Source organism: Eretmochelys imbricata, chromosome 5 (assembly GCF_965152235.1).
Source record: "Eretmochelys imbricata isolate rEreImb1 chromosome 5, rEreImb1.hap1, whole genome shotgun sequence".
Taxonomy (NCBI): domain Eukaryota; kingdom Metazoa; phylum Chordata; order Testudines; family Cheloniidae; genus Eretmochelys; species Eretmochelys imbricata.
This window is the reverse complement of record NC_135576.1, coordinates 111,812,768-111,835,554: the sequence shown is the minus strand read 5'-3', so window position 1 is coordinate 111,835,554 and position 22,787 is coordinate 111,812,768. Positions and strand designations below refer to the sequence as shown.

Here is a 22,787-nt window from a genome sequence, read left to right as displayed (position 1 = left end):
CAATTTGCCTACAGCCAAGTTGCCTGTCCAGTACAAGGGCTGGTCAGGAATGTGGACTTTTGCAGTCTATGATGATTATCCCATCCCCATGCTGTTGGGGGAAGACTTGGCCAATCATGTGAAGCAGGCCAAGAGGGTGGGAATGGTCACCCGCAGCCAGGCTAAACAAGCCGTGAGGCCTAGCTCTGTTCCGGAAACTTCTATCAGGACCCAGTCAGAGGTGATGGACCCGGACCCCAGGCCAATGTCTGCAACAGCAGTAGTGGATCCAGTCCCAGAGACCCAGACGGAACCAGTCCCAGAACCGGAACCAGCCAAACAACCAACACCAGACCCCGTGCCAGCACTGAATCCAGTACTTGCAACCTCAACACCAGAGGGCCCCACTGAACCTGAACTGGCAGCAGCCGATAACCCCACACAAGAGGCTCAGCCGGAGCCTGAATCCCAACATAGTGCACCAGCGGAGAGCGGTTCACAGTCAACAGAAACAGCTCCATCCCCCATATCACTTCCAGAGGGACCAAGCCTATGTCCACAATCCAATGAGGAACTGATGTCTCCAGCATCAAGGGAACAGTTCCAGACCGAACAGGAAGCAGATGAAAGCCTCCAGAGAGCTTGGACGGCGGCACGGAGCAACCCACCGCCTCTCAGCTCTTCTAATCGATCCAGGTTTGTTGTAGAAAGAGGACTTTTATACAAGGAAACTCTTTCTGGTGGACACCAGGAAGACTGGCATCCTCAGAGACAGTTGGTAGTTCCAACTAAATACCGGGCCAAGCTCTTGAGCTTAGCCCATGATCACCCTAGTGGCCATGCTGGGGTGAACAGGACCAAAGACCGTTTGGGGGGATCATTCCACTGGGAGGGAATGGGCAAGGATGTTTCTACCTATGTCCAGTCTTGTGAGGTGTGCCAAAGAGTGGGAAAACCCCAAGACCAGGTCAAAGCCCCTCTCCAGCCACTCCCCATCATTGAAGTTCCATTTCAGCGAGTAGCTGTGGATATTCTGGGTCCTTTTCCGAAAAAGACAGCCAGAGGAAAGCAGTACATACTGACTTTCATGGATTTTGCCACCCGATGGCCGGAAGCAGTAGCTCTAAGCAACACCAGGGCTAAAAGTGTATGCCAGGCACTAGCAGACATTTTTGCCAGGGTAGGTTGGCCCTCCGACATCCTCACAGATGCAGGGACTAATTTCCTGGCAGGAACTATGAAAAACCTTTGGGAAGCTCATGGGGTAAATCACTTGGTTGCCACTCCTTACCACCATCAAACAAATGGCATGGTGGAGAAGTTTAATGGAACTTTGGGGGCCATGATACGTAAATTCGTAAATGAGCACTCCAATGATTGGGACCTAGTGTTGCAGCAGTTGCTCTTTGCCTACAGAGCTGTACCACATCCCAGTTTAGGGTTTTCCCCATTTGAACTTGTATATGGCCGTGAGGTTAAGGGGCCATTGCAGTTGGTGAAGCAGCAATGGGAGGGATTTACACCTTCTCCAGGAACTAACATTCTGGACTTTGTAACCAACCTACAAAACACCCTCCGAACCTCTTTAGCCCTTGCTAAAGAAAACTTACAGGATGCTCAAAAAGAGCAAAAAGCCTGGTATGATAAACATGCCAGAGAGCGTTCCTTCAAAGTAGGAGACCAGGTCATGGTCTTAAGGGCGCTCCAGGCCCATAAAATGGAAGCATCGTGGGAAGGGCCATTCACGGTCCAGGAGCGCCTGGGAGCTGTTAATTATCTCATAGCATTCCCCACCTCCAACCGAAAGCCTAAGGTGTACCATATTAATTCTCTAAAGCCCTTTTATTCCAGAGAATTAAAGGTTTGTCAGTTTACAGCCCAGGGAGAAGATGATGCTGAGTGGCCTGAAGGTGTCTACTACGAAGGGAAATGTGCTGGTGGTGTGGAAGAGGTGAACCTCTCCATGACCCTTGGGCGTATGCAGCGACAGCAGATCCAGGAGCTGTGCACTAGCTACGCGCCAACGTTCTCAGCCACCCCAGGACTGACTGAACGGGCATACCACTCCATTGACACAGGTAATGCTCACCCAATTAGGGTCCAACCTTACCGGGTGTCTCCTCAAGCTAAAACTGCTATAGAACGGGAGATCCAGGATATGTTACAGATGGGTGTAATCCGCCCCTCTGAAAGTGCATGGGCATCTCCAGTGGTTCTAGTTCCCAAACCAGATGGGGAAATACGTTTTTGCGTGGACTACCGTAAGCTAAATGCTGTAACTCGCCCAGACAACTATCCAATGCCACGCACAGATGAACTGTTAGAGAAACTGGGACGGGCCCAGTTCATCTCTACCTTGGACTTAACAAAGGGGTACTGGCAGGTACCGCTAGATGAATCTGCCAAGGAAAGGTCAGCCTTCATCACACATCTCGGGCTGTATGAATTTAATGTACTCCCTTTCGGGCTGCGAAATGCACCCGCCACTTTCCAAAGACTTGTAGATGGTCTCCTAGCGGGATTAGGAGAATATGCAGTCGCCTACCTTGACGATGTGGCCATATTTTCGGATTCCTGGGCAGACCACCTGGAACATCTACAAAAAGTCCTTGAGCGCATAAGGGAGGCAGGACTAACTGTTAAGGCTAAGAAGTGTCAAATAGGCCTAAACAGAGTGACTTACCTTGGACACCAGGTGGGTCAAGGAACTATCAGCCCCCTACAGGCCAAAGTGGATGCTATCCAAAAGTGGCCTGTCCCAAAGTCAAAGAAACAGGTTCAATCCTTCTTAGGCTTGGCCGGTTATTACAGACGATTTGTACCGCACTACAGCCAAATCGCTGCCCCACTGAAAGACCTAACCAAAAAGAAACAGCCAAATGCTGTTCAGTGGACCGGAAAGTGTCAGAAGGCCTTTAACAAGCTTAAAGCGACACTCATGTCTGACCCTGTACTAAGGGCCCCAGACTTTGACAAACCGTTCCTAGTAACCACAGATGCATCCGAGCGTGGTGTGGGAGCAGTTTTAATGCAAAAAGGACCTGATCAAGAATTCCACCCTGTAGTGTTTCTCAGCAAAAAACTGTCTGAGAGGGAAAGCAACTGGTCAGTCACTGAAAAAGAATGTTATGCCATTGTCTACGCTCTGGAAAAGCTACGCCCATATGTTTGGGGACGGCGTTTCCACCTGCAAACCGACCATGCTGCACTAAAATGGCTTCACACCGTCAAAGAAACTAACAAAAAACTTCTTCGGTGGAGTTTAGCTCTCCAAGATTTTGATTTCGACATCCAACACATCTCAGGAGCTTCTAACAAAGTGGCTGATGCACTCTCCCGTGAAAGTTTCCCAGAATCAACTGGTTAAAATCGTCCTTAAGATGTGGAAAATATTGTTAGTCTTTATGTACTTGGTAGTATATTTAGAGATGCATGTGTCTTATTAACTCTGTTTTTCCTAGAGCTCCAGGAAGAAATCCCAGCCAGTGTTTCACCCTAGCTGAGATTTGGGGGGCGTGTCATAAATATAAGGGGAAGGGTAAACCCCTTTGAAATTCCTCCTGGCCAGGGGAAAGCTCCTCTCACCTGTAAAGGGTTAAGAAGCTAAAGGTAACCTCGCTGGCACCTGACCAAAATGACCAATGAGGAGACAAGATACTTTCAAAAGCTGGGAGGAGGGAGAGAAACAAAGGGTCTGTGTCTGTCTGCATGCTGCTTTTGCCAGGGACAGAACAGGAATGGAGTCTTAGAACTTTTAGTAAGTAATCTAGCTAGGTATGTGTTAGATTATGATTTCTTTAAATGGCTGAGAAAAGAATTGTGCTGAATAGAATAACTATTTCTGTCTGTGTATCTTTTTTGTAACTTAAGGTTTTGCCTAGAGGGGTTCTCTATGTTTTTGAATCTAATTACCCTGTAAGATATCTACCATCCTGATTTTACAGGGGGGATTTCTTTATTTCTATTTACTTCTATTTTCTATTAAAAGTCTTCTTGAAAAAAACTGAATGCTTTTTCATTGTTCTCAGATCCAAGGGTTTGGGTCTGTGGTCACCTATGCAAATTGGTGAGGCTTTTTACCAAACCTTGTCCAGGAAGTGGGGTGCAGGGTTTTGGGAAGTATTTTGGGGGGAAGGACGCGTCCAAACAGCTCTTCCCCAGTAACCAGTATTAGTTTGGTGGTGGTAGCGGCCATTCCAAGGACAACGGGTGGAATACTTTGTACCTTGGGGAAGTTTTGACCTAAGCTGGTAAAGATAAGCTTAGGAGGTTTTTCATGCAGGTCCCCACATCTGTACCCTAGAGTTCAGAGTGGGGGAGGAACCTTGACACCCTGACTGTCATCTCTTTGCCAGCAGAAGCCCCTTGTGTAGACATATTCAGACTGGCAAAACTGTACTTATTTTATTTGTGGGTGTGGTTTACTATACCAGTAAACAGTGCAGATTTGCTGGGATTGCTGCAGTCACACTAGGAGTGCTTTGCTGGTATCATAAACCAGTATTCCTATATCAGTAAAATATTTCTAGTATAGACATAGCCTGATGTATCACCAGTATTCTTCATAATCTCACATGAACCAGAGCCTGGAGTCTCAAGTTCATTTTCAAATCTACACCCAGTGACCAGAAAGAAATCATACTGAAGTGCCCAAACCCATTGACTAGAACTGAACTATACTGTATTTTATTCATTTATCATTTCACTTCTTCAGAGTGGCTTGTACCCAGATGGAAGGTCCATTTAAAACTGGTCTCTTTGCTGAGATATGAACAGCGTCATTGAAAGTACAATTCTAGGCTTTTCAGATTCCATTTCACCACAGTTGTTTAGAAATGACACAAGCAATTAGCAGCAAAATCTGTAGAATCAGTACAAAATAGCCCAAAAGCTAGAGTGGCCACTTTGCCTTAATGGGAGTGGATTCTGAATGGTAACAACCAGCGGTTACTGCTCTAGTGGCCTTACAAATTCAGACTGTTTAGCACTTACCCCTTTCTGCTGTTGCTCACAGTAAGTAGGCTATTGCTATGTAATGTTCATAGTAAGAGTGAATAAATGAAGTTGTTTCTAGAATGCTCCCAGCTCTGCAGCACAGTAGCTAGTTCTCCACTTTTGTCTGTCTCCCTTTTACATCAAATATATACCACAATTACTGTGGTATTTTCAGGGCTGAAAATGTCAACTCATCATAAGATCTCAGCTTTAAAGTCTACTTTCCGGCTCCTCCGCCTGCCCTGCTGAGTCTCCAGCTTTGGATAGCATGGGAATAGCCAGGACTGACTGCTGTGATCTGGTTGCTGACTGGTTTTTATCCCACTCCTGCATCAGGCACCCAGAAGCTACTAGGGGAGGAGCCCAGAGAAGAGCTGATCAGAAAATGGGGGTGGGGGCGGTTCTGTGCCAAATGTAGATGAAAACCACGGATGTTTAGTTTGAATCGCAATTGTCCATGAAAATTTCATCTTTCCATTGAAAAACCAAAAACTGCTGCAAACTGAAATTTTCAACCAAAACTGAAGGAAAATGGCTTTCTGATGGGAAAAAATTCAGGTTTTTTGAGGACAGTAAATACTTTCTGCAAACACTTCCATTGAGTAGAAAAACCCCATTTTCTAGTGAACAAATGTTTGGATGGAAAACTTTTGACAAGGCCTTGAGATGAGTAGCCAGCTGGGGAAGGGAGAGGGGGAAGGAGCTGCAGGTATAACAACAGCAATTGCTAAGGCAGGAGCCTCATTGAAGGGGTACACTGAAGAGAGGAGGAACTGAAAGGGAGCGCCTGGAGGTGTGTGCAGTAATGAATTTCAGGGAGAAATAGAATTGATGGTTAAGAACAGCTGAGGAAAGAAAAGTAATGTGTTGGGAGGAGTGGGAAAATTTATGAGGGAAAAGAGAGAATTGATATACTTGTGTGGGAGGATTTATATGTCCATAATCAGGATACGTGACGGATTTGAGGAGGAACTGATGATTTTTGGAAGTACATGTACTGTTTGCCTACTTCAGAACTTTAAAATTTGCATGATATTTGCATTTTGTGACAGGGTCAGGCCAGATGGCTACAAAAGAGTGGTCGAAGGTAGATACATTAATTCCAGGTTAAGCAGGTCCCTTTTCCCTGGGTAAAATAACAGGGACTATTCCAAAACACTCAGGAATTTTCTAGAACTAATTCAGGCAGGCAGGCTAATTAGGACACCTGTAGCCAATTGGGAAGCTGCTAGAATTAATTAAGGCTAATCAGGACAACTGGTTTAAAAAGGCTCTCACTCCAGTTAGTGAGGTCTATGCAAGGAGCTGAGAGTGAGAACTGCTGGAGGACTGAGGAGTACAAACGCTATCTGGCATCAGGAGGAAGGTCCTGTGGAGAGGATACAGAAGGTGTTGGGAGGAGGCCATGGGGAAGTATCCCAGGGAGTTGTAGCTGTCACACAGGTGTTACACAAAACACTATAGACAGCTGTGATCCACAGGGCCCTGGACTGGAACCTGGAGTAGAGGGCGGGCCTGGGTTCCCCCTATCCCGTCAACTCCCTATTGTATACAGGAGGAGTTGACTTGGATTGTGGGTTCCACCAGAGGGGAAGGTCCCGGCCTGTCCCCCGACTCACTAGGTGGACCAGCAAAGACCATGGGGATTGTTCTCCTTTCTTTTCCCCATGCTGGCCAATGATGAGGTTATCTGAGTGAATGGCAGATTTGAGCCATGAAAGTGGCCAAACTGAGGGCTACTGTGAATCTCTGAGGCGAGCAAAACCCGCCAATAAGCACAGGATCCACCAAGGTAGAGGAGGAACTTTGTCACAATTTGTAAACATTTTGAAAGCTTTTCCAAGGCTTTTTGTTGCACTAATGTAGACAAGTTCGGTTGTCATTAGGCTCCACTCAAGATGGATTACTAACACATTTTTAATATGTTGTCATAGCTTCTGAAAAGTTAATTAAGGATATGGGCTTCTGGAGAAAGTCTTTTCCTTGCTGGAAGAGAAATGAGCGGACAAAGAACCAGCATATGGCAGTACTTTTTATTCACATTATGTTTGTAATTCTGATCTCCTTGAACAAAGATGAAGAATAGACACAGTGCCTCACGAGGTGTGTCTCAATGTGTTTTAACCAAAACCCCAAAGAGTTTGTCCAGATTGGGATTTGTTTGAAACATGTTTGCTGCTCATGGTCAGCCCAGGCCTAGAAGAGACAATGACCAACTAATACATTTTTAAATGTGGATCTTTCTATCTATGCTAGGTGCAAAGTCATGTTCAAATTTCTTAGTTAAAATGTGTGTGTGTGTGTGTGAGTTTACAAAGCTGATTTATTTTCTCAGTCTAGATAAACCCAGTAAACGCTTTACAACTGAAGATGCCAACTCAGCCAGGTGTCCAGCCAAAGCTAGCATCCAGATGCAATTAGCTTGTATGAGATTGTCTAGCTAACAAATATTATAAACTATTTTGCTTGAAAGAAGCTTTGGCTTGACATAAATTGATGACTAATTTGTTTAAATACACCACCCAATTTCCTTCAGTGGCTCATTAACCCAGCCCACTCAGCTATGGTATTTACATTTAAACCTTTTGCAGAAAATCTCATCTTAGATATTTGTTTCAATAAAGTTATTTATTTCATTTCTTATTATGGGCTGAGGGTTGAAGAGGTTGGTGGGATTTTTTTAATCTTAAAATATTTATTAAATATACCATTTGAAAAAATGCTACAATTGCTACGTTCATTACCCTCTGATTTTTCTTAAGTCTTGCAGTTATAAAGTATAAATACATGAGAGAACTTATTCCTATAAATATGCTATGAAGAAAGGAGGTAATTGCTACATATTACCATACATATGTTGCATGTAGTGTGTTATTGGTATTAAAAGAACCTAGAAAGCACCCTTTATGGATTGGCATAATGCAATTTCCATCCCAAAGCTTCATCTACTGTAGGTAATACAGATATATCATCTGAGACCATACTATACATTTTCTACCAATAAAGAAAGCAAGGAGTTTTTAGTTTGGTTTCTCTGTAGCAACATTTAATACTGACGAGACCCTCTGATTCCCTTTAGCTTTCCAAAGAGATCTATCATCATTGTTTCTGCATAACTTCCCAAAAAACCAAACAGGAGATAGTGTTCTAGAAACTTAATTTAAATCAAAGTATGGTATTTTAGAGCTTTCCATCAGGATTTTTCAAAAAATAGAATCTCCACTTGCTATATTTTACATAACACCTCCTTTTGTCATCCTTTTTTTTTTCTTTCACCTGAGCCTTATATCGGTTAGTGCACTAAATAAAACACAGCAGCATGTGGCATATCACATTGCAGGATTCCTTTTGTAACTCCACTCCCTCATATAGCTTTCGATGTAAAGTTGTGAGCCTGTGAGTAGATTTTTGGGGAGTGTTCTATTGGCACCCAAACCCTGATAGAAGCTGTGTACCTTCAGCTCTTGCTGAATTCAGAGGAAGGTGAGAGAGATTAACACCTCAAATGGTTCGCAACAAATCCAAATGCATTTTAAATTCCAAAGCTGTCAGGAAGGTACCTGCTTTGTAAGTAGCTTTTTGTGTATCACACTCTTTTTTTCTAGGCATTAACCCTATTTGTGTTTTGTTTTGCTTTGTTTTTTGAATCAGAAAATATGGTTTCTGGGTTTTGGTCTTTCTGGTTCACTTTGCCAGCTCACTTATGGCTCATTGAAGAAACATTTTTTCACTATATACAATAGGTATCTATTTAAGATGTTGTAGAACAGATTTTGTAGAACTGTTCCAGATTTAGCTTACCAATTTTGAGGCCACTGTGACTTTTGGTATATTTTAGAGGTGTGCTACAATTGGATTTACAAAGAAAACTCAGTTACAATTGCAACTATTGGTTTAGATTCAACTAATGTAAGGGTTCCAGCACACCTTGATCATGATTGTAATAATTAAATAAATATTTGGTGATGGTGGAGGCTTTCTAATAAGGCATAGGATATAAATTAACAAATTAGTGAAAACAATCCTCAGTAGCAAACACATACACTTGTTACCTTTGGGAGTCAGTGGAGGTTTAGTGATATCTGTAGTGAACCTTTGGAAGAGTCCTGTAGAAGACATATGTTTTATAAGTTCTTTGAACCAAGATTCACGGGCTAGATAGGCAAATAGAGTACTGACTACAAAACTGGGCAATATATTTTCCCTCTAATTGGCCAGTAGCAGGTGTCTAAAGTATATTCCAAGCTTTTTATGATTCCGGGGTGACAGTGACCCACTCCCATGAAAGAACAGTAAGGTCTGTAGGACTGTTTGTCTCTGTGAAGAATGTTGCACTACATAACTGAACAAATCTTTGTGCAGTGTGCAATGATAATCACCCCAAAGTTTGTGCATATCTAGAAGAGAAGAGGTACCATAAGTTTTCAAAAGTGGAGGTCTGTGATTAGCAGACTCCCATACAAACACTTGCTGTAAGACTGAACAGTCTTGGTGAAACCTGAGCTCCATTAAAGTCAATGGGAATTTTCCCATTGACTTTAGTAGAGAAAATATTTCACCCCCTTTGCCAGAAGAGTGAAAAGATCAAAGTTTCAAGAGGTATAGCATAGGAGTAAAAGAAAGAGAAATACTGCAAAGCAGAGCTCAGAGACTTTAGTCAGTAATTACATTCTATCATAAGGCATAAGCACAAATGGACAAAGTTAAAGTTGTATAGACAACCTGAACTTTGTCTTTTCCTGACTTTGAGTCCTTATCTGCAGACTTAGCACTGCATATATGCAGCTTTTTGCATTTTATCAGAGGTAAATGGAGAACAAGGAAGTTGAAAGGTAAATAAATGGTACATTTATTGATTTTTTTAAAAAAACAGAATTCATCAAAATGGATATTGCTTTATGAATCATCAAAACAGCCATTCGAAAGCCAAATATATTGATTGTACAGCATCTTAATTCAAACTCAGTCTGACCTGTCTCACTAATGGCTCTCTTAACGCAGTTACACTGTACTCAGTCCTGGGCTTCTCCTGATCACAGATGGAAATTAGCAACAGAATGCCTGTTCTGCTTTTTCTCGTTTTACAATAATTTTACCAAGTAAGTCTTGAATGGAGTTGTAGTTCTGTATGGACCTTTGATCTAAATGAATTGCTTCACATGCTTTGCTAGCGCAGCCATCCTTTTGATTGACTTCAGCACCTCACTGAATCAGTTCTCTTGCCCTCCAACAGCGAGTTTACTCAAAATGTCCAGAGCAGTGGCTCTCAAGCAGGTGGCTTTTCTGCCTAGCCTAGAATGCGGGTCTTTTTTCATGTATGAATAGGTCCTAACGAGGATGGCAATTACTTTGTTTTTTAAAGATACAGAAACTGAAACACAACCACTCAGAAAACACACAGATGGAAGGGTCAAATCTACATTTACTCTGTGATAACAAACTAAGAGGAGATAGAATTTCTTTCTGATATACTCATTACGTATACATTTGTATATTGTGGGCCTGAACCTGGGCACCTCCTAAGAGATGGGGAGCATGCACAGTCTCCATTGACTCCTTGCAGGACTGGGCGGTGTATGATGTGTAATTATTTTGGGGACTTTCTGAAGTCACTGGGAGTTTTTTGCTCACAAGGAATGAAGAATTGGGCCCTTTGTTTAATGAACTAGTACTCTTCACCTGTTAAAAGTTGAGAGTCATTGGTCTACACTAAAAAGGAATGTGGAAAAAATGTCTGTCCTGTCCCATTTTGTTCTTCAGAATGAATTCTAATTACAGTACTAAGGCACCAAGCGGTCACTGAGTTTTACGTATTTTTAGAAAGAATGCAGGGATCACCTAGTAGGGGAATTGTATTTTTAGTCACTCATCCTCTGTCTCTCCCACACGCATGCACATGCACACTCCTGCACGTTTCAGCCCTTCTTTAATTTTCTGTTTAAAGAAGAAAAGCGTACATCATCATAACGGCTCAGAACCACAGCACTTTGCTGCTAAAGGGGCACATCTGGCAAGAAGGTGCCATGGGAAAATCATGTATGTCCCTAAGACGGGATCTGAATAGAATTGTATAGCACCCAAAGTGAAATAAAGCATGAGTTACCCCTCAGTGGTTAGGTATTATTTATTTGTATTACAGTAGCACTTGGAGACTCCGAGCCCATTGTGCTAAGTGCTATACAAACTACAAGACCTAAGTAATCTAAGAGTTTGTCTACATGGGAACTTATTCTGGAAAAGATATTCCTGATTAACACCATATGTGGTTGCTCTTATTCTGGAATTCCACTGATTAGGATAATTCAGAATAAGGTGCTTTAATTCTGAAATAAGACATCTATATGTGGTGTTAATCGGGAACAGTTAATCCATTTTAAATTCACACACTATCTTACTCTGGATTAATTTTCATGTGTAGGCAAGCCCTAACTACATTATAATCAATGCAGAGCACTGCTTAGAACTTCTTTCCCCTCTTCCTCCTTCCTTTTATCTCCCTTCCCATCCTATTCAACATCCCTCACCCCATGAAAAAAGCCTAAGAGAGCAGATGAACCCTGCAGCTTTTCTTGTAGGTCATTAGATCTGGATTATATTAACCCAAAGGGTGGGAAATAATTTCTAAGGCACCTGCACTTCCCAAGGGTCTATGAACTCAAGCATTTTGGCTGATCTCAGCTGTCATAGAATTTTACGAGGGAAGGAGCAGTGTCTCAGATAATTAGTCCCACAGCACCTAGCTCTTTATAGAGCAAAACCCATACCTTAAACTCCCCCAGAAATAATTTGGTGGTCAATGCAAATTATGGAGCATAGATGTAATACAAGCCCCATTTAGAGTGTACTGCACTAATCCAGACTTAAAGTGACAAAGGCATGGTTAACTGTGACAAAATCCAGATGTGAAATGAAAAGTTTTAAGTTTTAAGCATTTTGCCAAGGGCAAATGATTAGAAACACTCTGGCTCAGTCAGGATTCCTTGTTGGGGCTCTGTCTCCCTGTGAAAGGGTGCATCATGCACTCCTCCTGTGCCCAGCAAACTTCCCAGACTGGTGTTGAGGGAGGCATTGCCCCATCTTCCTCCCACCCGTCCTCAGTGCACAGGTGTTCATCTGGGATAGTGTCTCTGCTATGTATTTGCTGGCTGGCCCCTCCACAAAGGCCTAACTCTTCCCCACCCCTTGGGCACCAATGCGAGGCCAGTCACATTGTGGCCCCAAGGGTGGAGAAGGAGGAGGTAGAGTGATATAATGGTCATAACTAGGATTTCTGGGCAAAAAGTAAGAAAGATAACATTTTCTCTTAATGTTAAGAAGCACTTCCTTGAAGTGATCTCTGGGTGTAGAATAATTTTGCAAAGGAAGTGACGGATACTTCATCTCTTTGGGCATTTAAAAATAGGTTACAAAATGTATTGGAGAGAAAAACCCAGCATTGGGAGAAAGATTGGCCTGGTCTACAGCAGAAAGTTGCACTGGTTTAATTTAAATTGTTGTTTAAACTGATATCAAACGAGTTCAAAAAGTGTGGACAGCTTTAGTTCAGTTTAAGAGTGGCTTAGTTCGGTTTGGTTTAAATCTATTCCTAACTGACAGAAACTAAACCACACAAGGCCATTCTTGCACTGAAATAAGAGCCTCTATGCAGATGTTTGCCCTGGTTTAACTAAACTGGTTTAAAATCACACTTTAAATTAAACCAATTCAGCCTTCTCACATAGCTAAGCCTATGGACTAGATCAGCAGTGTCCAATACGTTTGCCACTAGCCACATGAGGCTAATAGGCTATTGATTTGTGGCTAATGCATGTGGCTTTTTTATAATGTGGCTAATAAGAAAAATTCAAAACCACAAGTGTGGCTAGCAGTGTGGCTAGCATCGAATTTCCACTGGATACCACTGGACTAGATGATAGTCTAATAGGCTTTTTCCATCACCAATTTCTATGATTCTTGCTGAAGGAACTATCATAAAATAGCATGAACATCAGCAGGGATGCTGGGTCTTAGAACACAAGTTAAAATGCCAGTGAATAATAAATGTTCCACACAAAATACAAGCTGAGACTTTTTAAAAAGACTCTTCCTTTCATTTACCCGTGCTCCCAAGAATATAATAATACACCTGGGACATTATGGGCCAGATCTTGAAAAATGCTTATGCACCCATCTTGGACACTGCGACCCACAATCCATATGTGCAAACTGCCATGTCTGTGTGAGTGCAAGCACACAATCCTCCACAACTTCTGTGCACACCATGATTTTCACTCAAGTCAGGCATGCACAAAATTGTACACACACTTAAGATAACTCCTGTGTTATAAATAGAAATACTTGACCTTTTCGGCATTACATTGTAACATAATTGGTGTGACTGTTCTCTCCTTTTTTCTTTTCCTTTCCCTCTTCAATTCATCTCACACTGCAGGCTCTTCCCTTTCTCTGTCCTTTTTTCTTTATTCAACTTTCTGTCTCTTCTTCCTCTATCGCTTTGAATGATATTCTCTGGCATTGACCCTGCACAATAAAGAGGTGAGCTGGCCTCTTACTTTTCACTGCTGCTCTGTTCTGCAGATGATTCTGTTTCACCTTGTGCACAATATAACTAAGAATTTCAAAATCCCCATATACATTTTTTTAGCAACTGAAAAAGAAACTGCCTATGATATTCCCTACTGTTCTTCTGGCTGAACACGTTACTTTGCAGTGCGATGTTTCTGGAATAATACGTGCAACTGAAAGGGCAAAGCGCATGAATTTTTATAAGGTTCTTTTATTATTTTTTCCCACCAGGTGGATTGTGGTTGACCATTTATTCCATTCCCACATAAATGATTATCGCTGGCCTCTTGGCACATTAATTATTCTGTTATGGTATCCAGCTTTCTAAACATTCCCAATTCTTTTTTTCTTTTTTGGACGGGGAAAGCAGAGGCGGTATTTATTTTATTTTCGAGCTCTGCTTCATTTGTCCATTTTATGTAAACAGCAATAGAATATGATTTTATTATAATTATGACTTACATTTGGAAGTGGTGACATTGTAATGTAAATCAAAGTCTGTTTATGCATGGCTTCTCTTTACTTTCTGTAGTTAATCGGCAGAATGTGTCCTTTGGGTCGCATTGCTTGATTTTAATGAAATACCTTTTTGTCCTAAACCATGCAAGTCTTTGCGCCCCCAAAACTTCAAATGATTTCAGTGGGAGTTTAGGGAGAGCAAGAATTGTAGGCTAGGATTTTCATGCCATATGGTTGTTTTGAATTAAGCCTGCATTCTACCTAATAAGTAGTATTTACAATGAAGGAGGAAAGGGAGTGAAGAGAGAAATCATAAAGACATATATTAGGATAAAAACATACAAGGATCATAAACTATGATACCACAGGGCATAAACCAACCATTACAAGACATGCAGAGAGCTACTGTATAGATTGGAGAGAAGAATGTAGCACTAACTGGCAGGGGTTGGAAATAAAATTAGCCTGTGGTTATTTAGAAATTGTTCATTATGGGGATTCTTACGAGTTTTTCAGAAGTATCTGATATTGGTCACTACTAGGGACAAAATACTGGACTAGAGGGACCAGAGATCTCATCTACTATGGCAATTCCTATGTTCCTATAGCAAACCAGAAATTGTGTTTTTTATTTTCAGCATTTTAATTTATTTGCTATTCATCTTTAATTTTTTGTACTAGCACTTTTGTTATGCAAACTTGGTTGACTGCATTCACCAGAAAAATAATATTTTTTTATTCTCTTTGAGTTTTAGGGAATGAACAAACACCTTTTAAAATTCTTAACTCTTAACAATGAGTTAACTATCCATTTGGGATAGATAGAAATTAATTCTTGGTTTTGATTTATAGAGCAAAACCTGGAAGCTATTACAGAGAAATGTAGCATCTCAGAATGGCTGCACTTGAACAATGACGATGTTTTCTTTTAGGAAAGTTCAAAGAGAAGGCCTCAATTCTCCATAAGATTGCCAAAAAGAAGTGCCAGGTGGAAGACAGTGAAAGACGGAATGGGGCTGCTAATCATGCTGGTAAGTATAGGAGTACAGAATTATTTCTTATTGTTTGGGATATATTTGCTATGCGTTACTTTACTTACCCAAGAAAATAAATAAACCGACATTTTTTCAGACTTGAGTGCCTGAAGTTAGCCCTCTAAATCCATATCTGGACTCCCAAATGGGAACCTGATTTTCAGAGATGCGTAGCACCTGCAATTCCAAATGGGTTGGACTGGTATAATTGAGTGAAAAATTTGGCTCATAGTTTGCCCAATGAACTATTTCATACAGTGGGTCAGATTCAAGCTATTCAAGTGTAAATGCAGAATAACTCCAACGACATTACAAGATTTACTCTGGATTTTTGGCCCAGTCATTTCTGATAGGCCATTAGAGTCAGTCATTTGAGCCAAACAGGGCTAAATTTTCCTCTCTCATCCGTGTATTCTATTCTAACTCCCTAAAGAATTGTGCATGAAATCCCCATAGACATGAATGGGAGTTCTGTGCATGAGGAGGAAGCAGAATAAAGCATCCAGAGAGCTGTTGTTCAAGGTTGGAGAAAGAATGTAGCACTAATTTTGGAAATGTGCTAAAATAAGATTGATAGAAACATGGAGACAAATTCAGTCCTCAGTTATGTCCCTGGAACCCCATTGACTTCACTGATGTTTGGCAGGTGTAAGTGAGGGCCAAATTTTGACAATGATGCTTTATTTATTTATAGCATTACCAGGCCATTTGAGTCTGAAACTGGGTTCTCTCTGTATGTGGAGAATACTCACTGAGATCCACCAGGTGTGCAGTTTAGACACTTACTTACATTTTTTATACACCTGAAATAAATGTGCATTTTATGTGGGACATGTAGCTCTACACTTCCCAGGAGAAGAGAATAGAATATTGGATTTGAGATCTACCGTGTGGATCTAAGAGCAAAATGTTGCCCTCAGAGAGGTATTATGATTGTTGCTGAGAGCGATTTGATCCGTCAGAGGCAAATCCTGCCTATCTTGCATTGGCACGCAAACCTTGATAGTAATGGTTCTGTTGTGCAAGGGGGAGATTGCAATGAGGGTTCATAGTAGCCTGCTGCAGAGAACTGCTGCAAGGTAACTTTCTTATGGGGAAAGTATTGGGGCTCGGCCACAGGAGGAGCAGGCTTGTGGTCAGTAGGTTTGCACACACTGCTGATCCACTAGCCAAAAGGTTTGTGGACTAGCTGTATAGTGGGCTACTGTTACCTGCAGTCTGCAATGGCAGCCGCAGAGTTGCTGCACAGCTTCTTCATATCCGGACTATGAATTGGAAAAAATCCATCCTTCCCAGCCCTGTGTATACCCACTACACAAACCCCATTGACTCTGTTTTTCACAAAGAATATTCAGCTCAAAACTTGTACGTTGTTAAAACAACAACAACAACTTAAGTCACCTTTTCGTTTCTTTTAGCCACTGCTTTACCACTTAATGTTCATTGCAGTGGGAAAAAAATACAAAAAACGATCAAATGTATCTGGTAAAAATGGAATCAGTTTGACACTTCCATGACCTCACTCTATATCTAGATGCACTTTGACACTGAGTCAAGCAACTGGATGGAACACTCTGTTAATATAGCATAATGCTGAGGAAAATACCCCGCAAGCAGTTAAATAATCACAGATATTCTGCACTCTGCACTGCTGCTGTGATCTCAGAGTTTAATTCAGGAAGAATCTGAGTGCAGCAGTAATGCAGCCACACAGCTATATTTACTTCTTTGTACAGCAACGTCAGATAAAATACATCTTACTGTGTCAGCTGTTGTTAGAGGCACTTCCTCATAATTTCTGATTGTTCAAGCATTTCTGGCCATTACCATCTTCATCTAATAATAACAGCTGAAATTTTGACATGCCTGTTGTTTAGAAGATTCCTTGGATGATCATGGGAAAAGGAATTGCATTACACAAAAATAGGGTCAGATCCTGCAGTCCCTACTCTCTCCCATTTACCTCACCATGAACAACTGCAGGATCAGGCCTTTACTTTGTAGCAGCATTGAAAGCATTGTTTTGTATCTTTATTTTTTCCATTTTTAGTGCAAATAAAAAGGATATGAATATCCGATGATAAAAGTGAATAGTTCTTAAGATAAAAAGGAAAGTAGTACTTGTGGCACCTTAGAGACTAACCAATTTATTTGAGCATGAGCTTTCTTGAGCTACAGCATCCGATGAAGTGAGCTGTAGCTCACAAAAGCTTATGCTTAAATAAATTGGTTAGTCTCTAAGGTGCCACAAGTACTCCTTTTCTTTTTGCGAATACAGACTAACGTGGCTGTTACTCTGAAACAGTTCTTAAGATAGGAATTGCCACTCCAGAAGCAATATTTAGAAATTGAGCCATGGTCTCCATATTTTGAAAAGTTATTTCTTATTTTAACCTCTGAGCCAAATTATGACCCATTGAGGAGATGACGGTTTTGCCAAAAGCCCACTGATCTAGCCCTTGTGTCATCACAGTTGCTGACCAGCCCAAGGTTTACCTTTGAAGCTCTTGGTAGTCTAGTAACATTTTACCATCCATCATTAGCTATTATTCAGAAGACAAATATATTTCAAAAACCACATGACAGTCACAAAATCTGCGACTTTCATGATAGCTGTGACAAAACTCCAGCTTTCTTAACGACAGATGGACAAAGTTCATTAGTTAAGTTTCTGCATCTGTTTATGAGTTTATCCATCCGTCTATCTGCCAGTGCAGCATCTTACATTTTGTTACTTGCTGATAAAATGGTTTAGTGTCAGTTTTGACTCAAAAGTGTCAGACTTCCCATGGGTTTAGTAAGATTTTTGCATGAGTAGAGGAGTCCTTAAGTTGCAATTAAGAACGTAAACATTAAAAAGAACATTTCTAAAACGCAATCTGTTTTTTAATAGATCCTGCAATCCTTATTCAGGCAAAGCTCCCAAAGGTCAAAATTTGTCTCTAAATTACATCTGCTGCTTCCATGGGTTTGCACCAGTGTAACAAGGCCAGAATTTCTCTCTCGTCTTTATTTTTTATATATGTGACTGTGTGTGTGTGTGTGTGTGTGTGTGTGTGTGTGTGTGTGTGTGTGTATATATAAAGGTAAACAGTTCACTAGTAACACTTGATAATTCAAATAGACTGAAATATAAGTGCAGCGTCACTAACAGATTTGTTATCCGTTTCTTTGTTCTGTTTTTTTCCATTTATGGATGATGTTACAGAAAAAATTGAACTCCCAAATACTGCAAAAGTGGAAGTTGAAGTAACACCACCAAATGATGGTTCAGGACCAGTGCAAAATGGAAATATTGTCCATGGAATTGAAGAGGTTACTGTCTTTTATTTTCTTTCTTTCTCTTTCTCTTTACCCTGATAAACATATTCCTGCCTGTTTTTACTATTTTGGAAAGCTAGTGAGTTGGTTTTTACCAAATAGGATCTTACCCTTTCATGCTCTTAGACCTGAACCTACAGCTCAAGGCACTATGGAGAGAGAAAACCCCGTAAAAAGCAATTCTTGGCACTGAAGTTCATACCATGGTTTACTTTAAGTTTAAAAAGAACAGGAGTACTTGTGGCACCTTAGAGGACAAACAAATTTATTAGAGCTTAAGCTTTCGTGAGCTACAGCTCACTTCATCAGATGCGTAGAATGGAACATATAGATAGATAGATAAGTTGGAAGTTACCATACAAACTGTGAGAGGCTAATTAGTTAAGATGAGCTATTATCAGCAGGAGAAAAAAAACTTTTGAAGGTTTCCGGTATAGGGTGGTGTTTATGTGACCATCGCTTATTAGCACAGTAGTGTCCAGGAAATGGACTGCTTCTGTGGATTGGTCTAGGCTGAGGTTGATGGTGGGATGGAAATTGTTGAAATCATGGTGGAAATCACGCAATCAGGGGCTCGTTCACCTGCACATCTACCAATGTGATATACGCCATCATATGCCAGCAATGCCCCTCTGCCATGTACATTGGCCAAACCGGACAGTCTCTACGCAAAAGAATAAATGGACACAAATCTGACATCAGGAATCATAACATTCAAAAACCAGTAGGAGAACATTTCAACCTCTGTGGCCACTCAGTAAAAGATTTAAGGGTGGCAATTTTGCAACAGAAAAGCTTCAAAAACAGACTCCAAAGAGAAACTGCTGAACTTGAATTAATATGCAAACTAGATACCATTAACTTGGGTTTGACTAGAGACTGGGAGTGGCTGGGTCATTACACATATTGAATCTATTTCCCCATGTTAAGTATCCTCACACCTTCTTGTCAACTGTCTAAATGGGCCATCTTGATTATCACTACAAAAGTTTTTTTTCTCCTGCTGATAATAGCTCATCTTAACTAATTAGCCTCTCACAGTTTGTATGAAGAAAAGGAGTACCTGTGGCACCTTAGAAACTAACAAATTTATTTGAGCATAAGCTTTCATGAGCTACAGCTCACTTCGTCGGATGCTCACGAAAGCTTATGCTCAAATAAATTTGTTAGTCTCTAAGGTGCCACAAGTACTCCTTTTCTTTTTGAACATAGACTACCACGGCTGCTACTCTGAAACCTGACAGTTTGTATAGTAACTTCCAGCTTATCTGTATGTATTCTGACGGGGCAAAGCCAGATGGCTATAGAAAAGTAGTGGGAGATAGATATATTAGCTCCAGGCTAAACAAATCCCTGGTACCAGGATAAGTGAAATGACAGTTGCTCCAGGTCAATTAAGACACCAGGGGCCAATTAAGAACTTTCCAGAAGGCAGGGAGAATGCTAGGTTGATTGGGACACCTGAAGCCAATCAGGGGCTGGCTGAAACTAGTTAAAAGCCTCCCAGTTAGTCAGGTGGGCGCGCATGTCAGGAGCTGTGGGAGGAAGTTGTGCTGTTGGAGAGACTGAGTAGTACATACCATATCAGGCACAAGGAAGGAGGCCCTGAGGTAAGGGTGAAGTGGAGCTTGAGGAAGTGAGGGCTGCTGTGGGGGAAGTAGCCCAGGGAATTGTACATGTCATGTTTCTAAAAGGTCAGCTACCATAGCTGATACTATTAGGGTCCCTGGGCTGGAGCCCGGAGTAGAGGGTGGGCCCGGGCTCCCTCCCCTTTGCCCCCTGATTAATCACTGAGACTGGGAGACAACAGAGACTGTGCAAGGAAGGATCGCTTCTCCTCACCTCCCTCGTTGGCTTATGATGAAAATGGCTCAGTAGACTGTGACCCTTGTCTCTAGAGAGAGAAGGATTACGTGGAGGGTCACAGTGAGCCTCTGAGGCTAGTGAAATCCACCAGGAAACGCAGGACCCACGGAGGCAAGGACAGAGCTTTGTCACAGTATATATATATCTCTTAGTATATGTTCCATTCTATGCATCTGATGAAGTGAGCTGTAGTTCACGAAAGCTTATGCTCTAATAAATTTGTTCGTCTCTAAGGTGCCACAAGTACTTCTGTTCTTTTTGCGGATACAGACTAACACGGCTGCTTCTCTGAAACCTTTAAGTTTAAACTATACAGACAAATTCTTAGCATTTTCCTTAGGTAAGTTCTAGCAAAAGTTGTTCAACATTGGCAAACTGCAGGAAAATGCTATCCCTGTTGTTACCTTGTTTTGCTTTTTGTTATAAATTATCCATTAGATCTCTACTCTTCAACACTACTCTGCTAGTGCTTCCCACCCTAGCCACTTCAGCCTCATTCTGGCAGCTGTTTTGCACATTTCTATAAAGTAGTCACACTGAAACTTAAATTCCTTGAAATTTGAAAGCATTTTCCATTCCCTTACAAATAGGAAAAGTCTTATTTTTACAAGAAATATTAATTAAATTTTGAACGTGAACCATTTTGAGAGAGAGTGGCCTATTTTCAAGCAAAAATTATCTCTGCAGTGATAAGAGATACGATACAGTTCACAATTGCAGTATGAAAACAGTGATTTTGATGAAAAGCAAAATGTCAGGGTACAAAATATCCTTAATAAATGTTTTAACCATTTTAGCACAGCTCAAGAGTTTATTTTTGAGAAATATACCTACATGGCCTCAGTCTTGCAAATGTTTAACTTCACGCATTTTTGTAGTTCCATTAAAGTCGTGGAAAATTAAGTATGTGGATAAAAGTTTACAGGACCTCTTATGGCAGAGAATGGCATCCTTCCTAAAGGTTTATCTGAGGGCTATATACTATTCCAGCACCTCTCTGAAGATATTGTCATGTTCCCCAGAATCTCTGCTTTTATTTTAAAACTAAAGCAGTCTCTTGTGGTGATGAAGAAAACCTGAAATATGTGAATTAAGTGTAACTGAGTTGCAGAGATGAGGAGAGAGCCTGGAACAATAACTCTGAAAGGTGTGAACTGCCCCATTCATCTGAGAGTCTGAGTTCATTGCTGAACCAAAATAAATGTTGAGGCTGGTTTTAACATTAAGCAAAAATGTGTATAATAAAAGAAAAAAAAATCCAGTGAGTGATATTAATAATTCCATTCCAGTAGACTAATATAGTCATTGGTGCATTGTTAGGTTTTATTATCCTACAATAGCACTGAATATTGTGGTGTGGATGAATAATAATTTTGTGGCACACGTGAATATTCTAAAGGATCCACTTTACCATAATTTAGTAAGGGAATCTATCCTGCCTATAGCTAACTCCTGAGAAACTATTCAGAAAAAACAATAACGGAAGAACAATTGTATCTCATAGAAAGGTTCAGATGTTGTCATTTTGCATTATAATTAAATGGATTCTAAGCCTGTTCAAAAATGGGTCAAGCAACCTCATCACCCAAGACAGAAAAATTTGATGGTTTAATTTCAAATAACTGCAGGACAAGCAGATAACTGCAGGACAAGCAGATATTGCAAGGTTACAATACTGAGCAAAGCTTGGTTTGTTTTTGTTTTGTTTTGTTAAACACTTAAAACTTTCAGTAAGGCAATGTTTGAAATTTTCATGTCAGATCTAATAAGCATTAATGTATACTCAAAATGTACTGTACTGCAGTAGAGGTGGGATGCATTATTTATCCCAGTCAAGAGTAGAGAATCTTACAACCTAAAGAATTCATGAGTAATTCTGCACCTTCAGCTCCATCAGTCTTGAAGAAAGATTTTAGGGGTTCACTTGCACAGAGAGCAACTCGACGGTGACCTGGCCTCAGTTATTCATGCCTTTGTCACCACTCAGCTGGACTACAGCTGGAAGATGAAGCTAGATACACGAATTCAGAATGGAAATAAGGTGTAAAATTTTATCAGTAAGAGTAATTAACTATTGGAACAATTTACCAAGAATTGTGGTGAATTCTCTATCACTGACCATTTTTAAATCAAGATCAGATGTTTTTCTAAAAGATATATGCTACAAGGTTAGACCAAATGATTACAATGGTCCCTTCTGGCCTTGAAATTTATGAATCTATAAATACTACCAGTTACATTTTGAGGCAGTCTTTCCTGGCACCATTTCCACAGTCTCTCTACTTTTCTTCTTTTCTAGTGATTGCCACTTGAAACAGTCACTGCTTAATTATCCATAAAAATATATTTGTATAAATATAAATTCCATATAAACTGGAATTTTAAAAAATTGTTCTGTTTTTCTGTGATTGTCATAACATGAAAATGCTTCTGTAAGAATCGGATAAACACTCATTCTTTTTTTGCACATTGACCTTTGTCAGAGGTACCCCTGCTTGTCTTTGGCTCAAACACTGTTGGAATATTTGTCCTAGCTGGCTGACTGCAGTACTACCCTAAAGCTAAGGA

General features: G+C 40.8%; 1 protein-coding gene across 2 annotated transcripts in view; it reads left to right on the top strand.

Moving 5' to 3' along the window:
* SLC24A2 (solute carrier family 24 member 2) overlaps window positions 1–22,787 on the top strand; it is a 172,934-nt gene that overhangs the window by 117,156 nt on the left and 32,991 nt on the right. For both annotated transcript variants that reach the window (XM_077816450.1, XM_077816449.1), the window contains 3 exons: window positions 14,931–15,029; window positions 18,241–18,347; window positions 19,829–19,844. In XM_077816450.1, coding sequence (XP_077672576.1) covers window positions 14,931–15,029; window positions 18,241–18,347; window positions 19,829–19,844 — 222 coding nt within the window. The remainder of the gene's footprint in view (window positions 1–14,930; window positions 15,030–18,240; window positions 18,348–19,828; window positions 19,845–22,787) is intronic.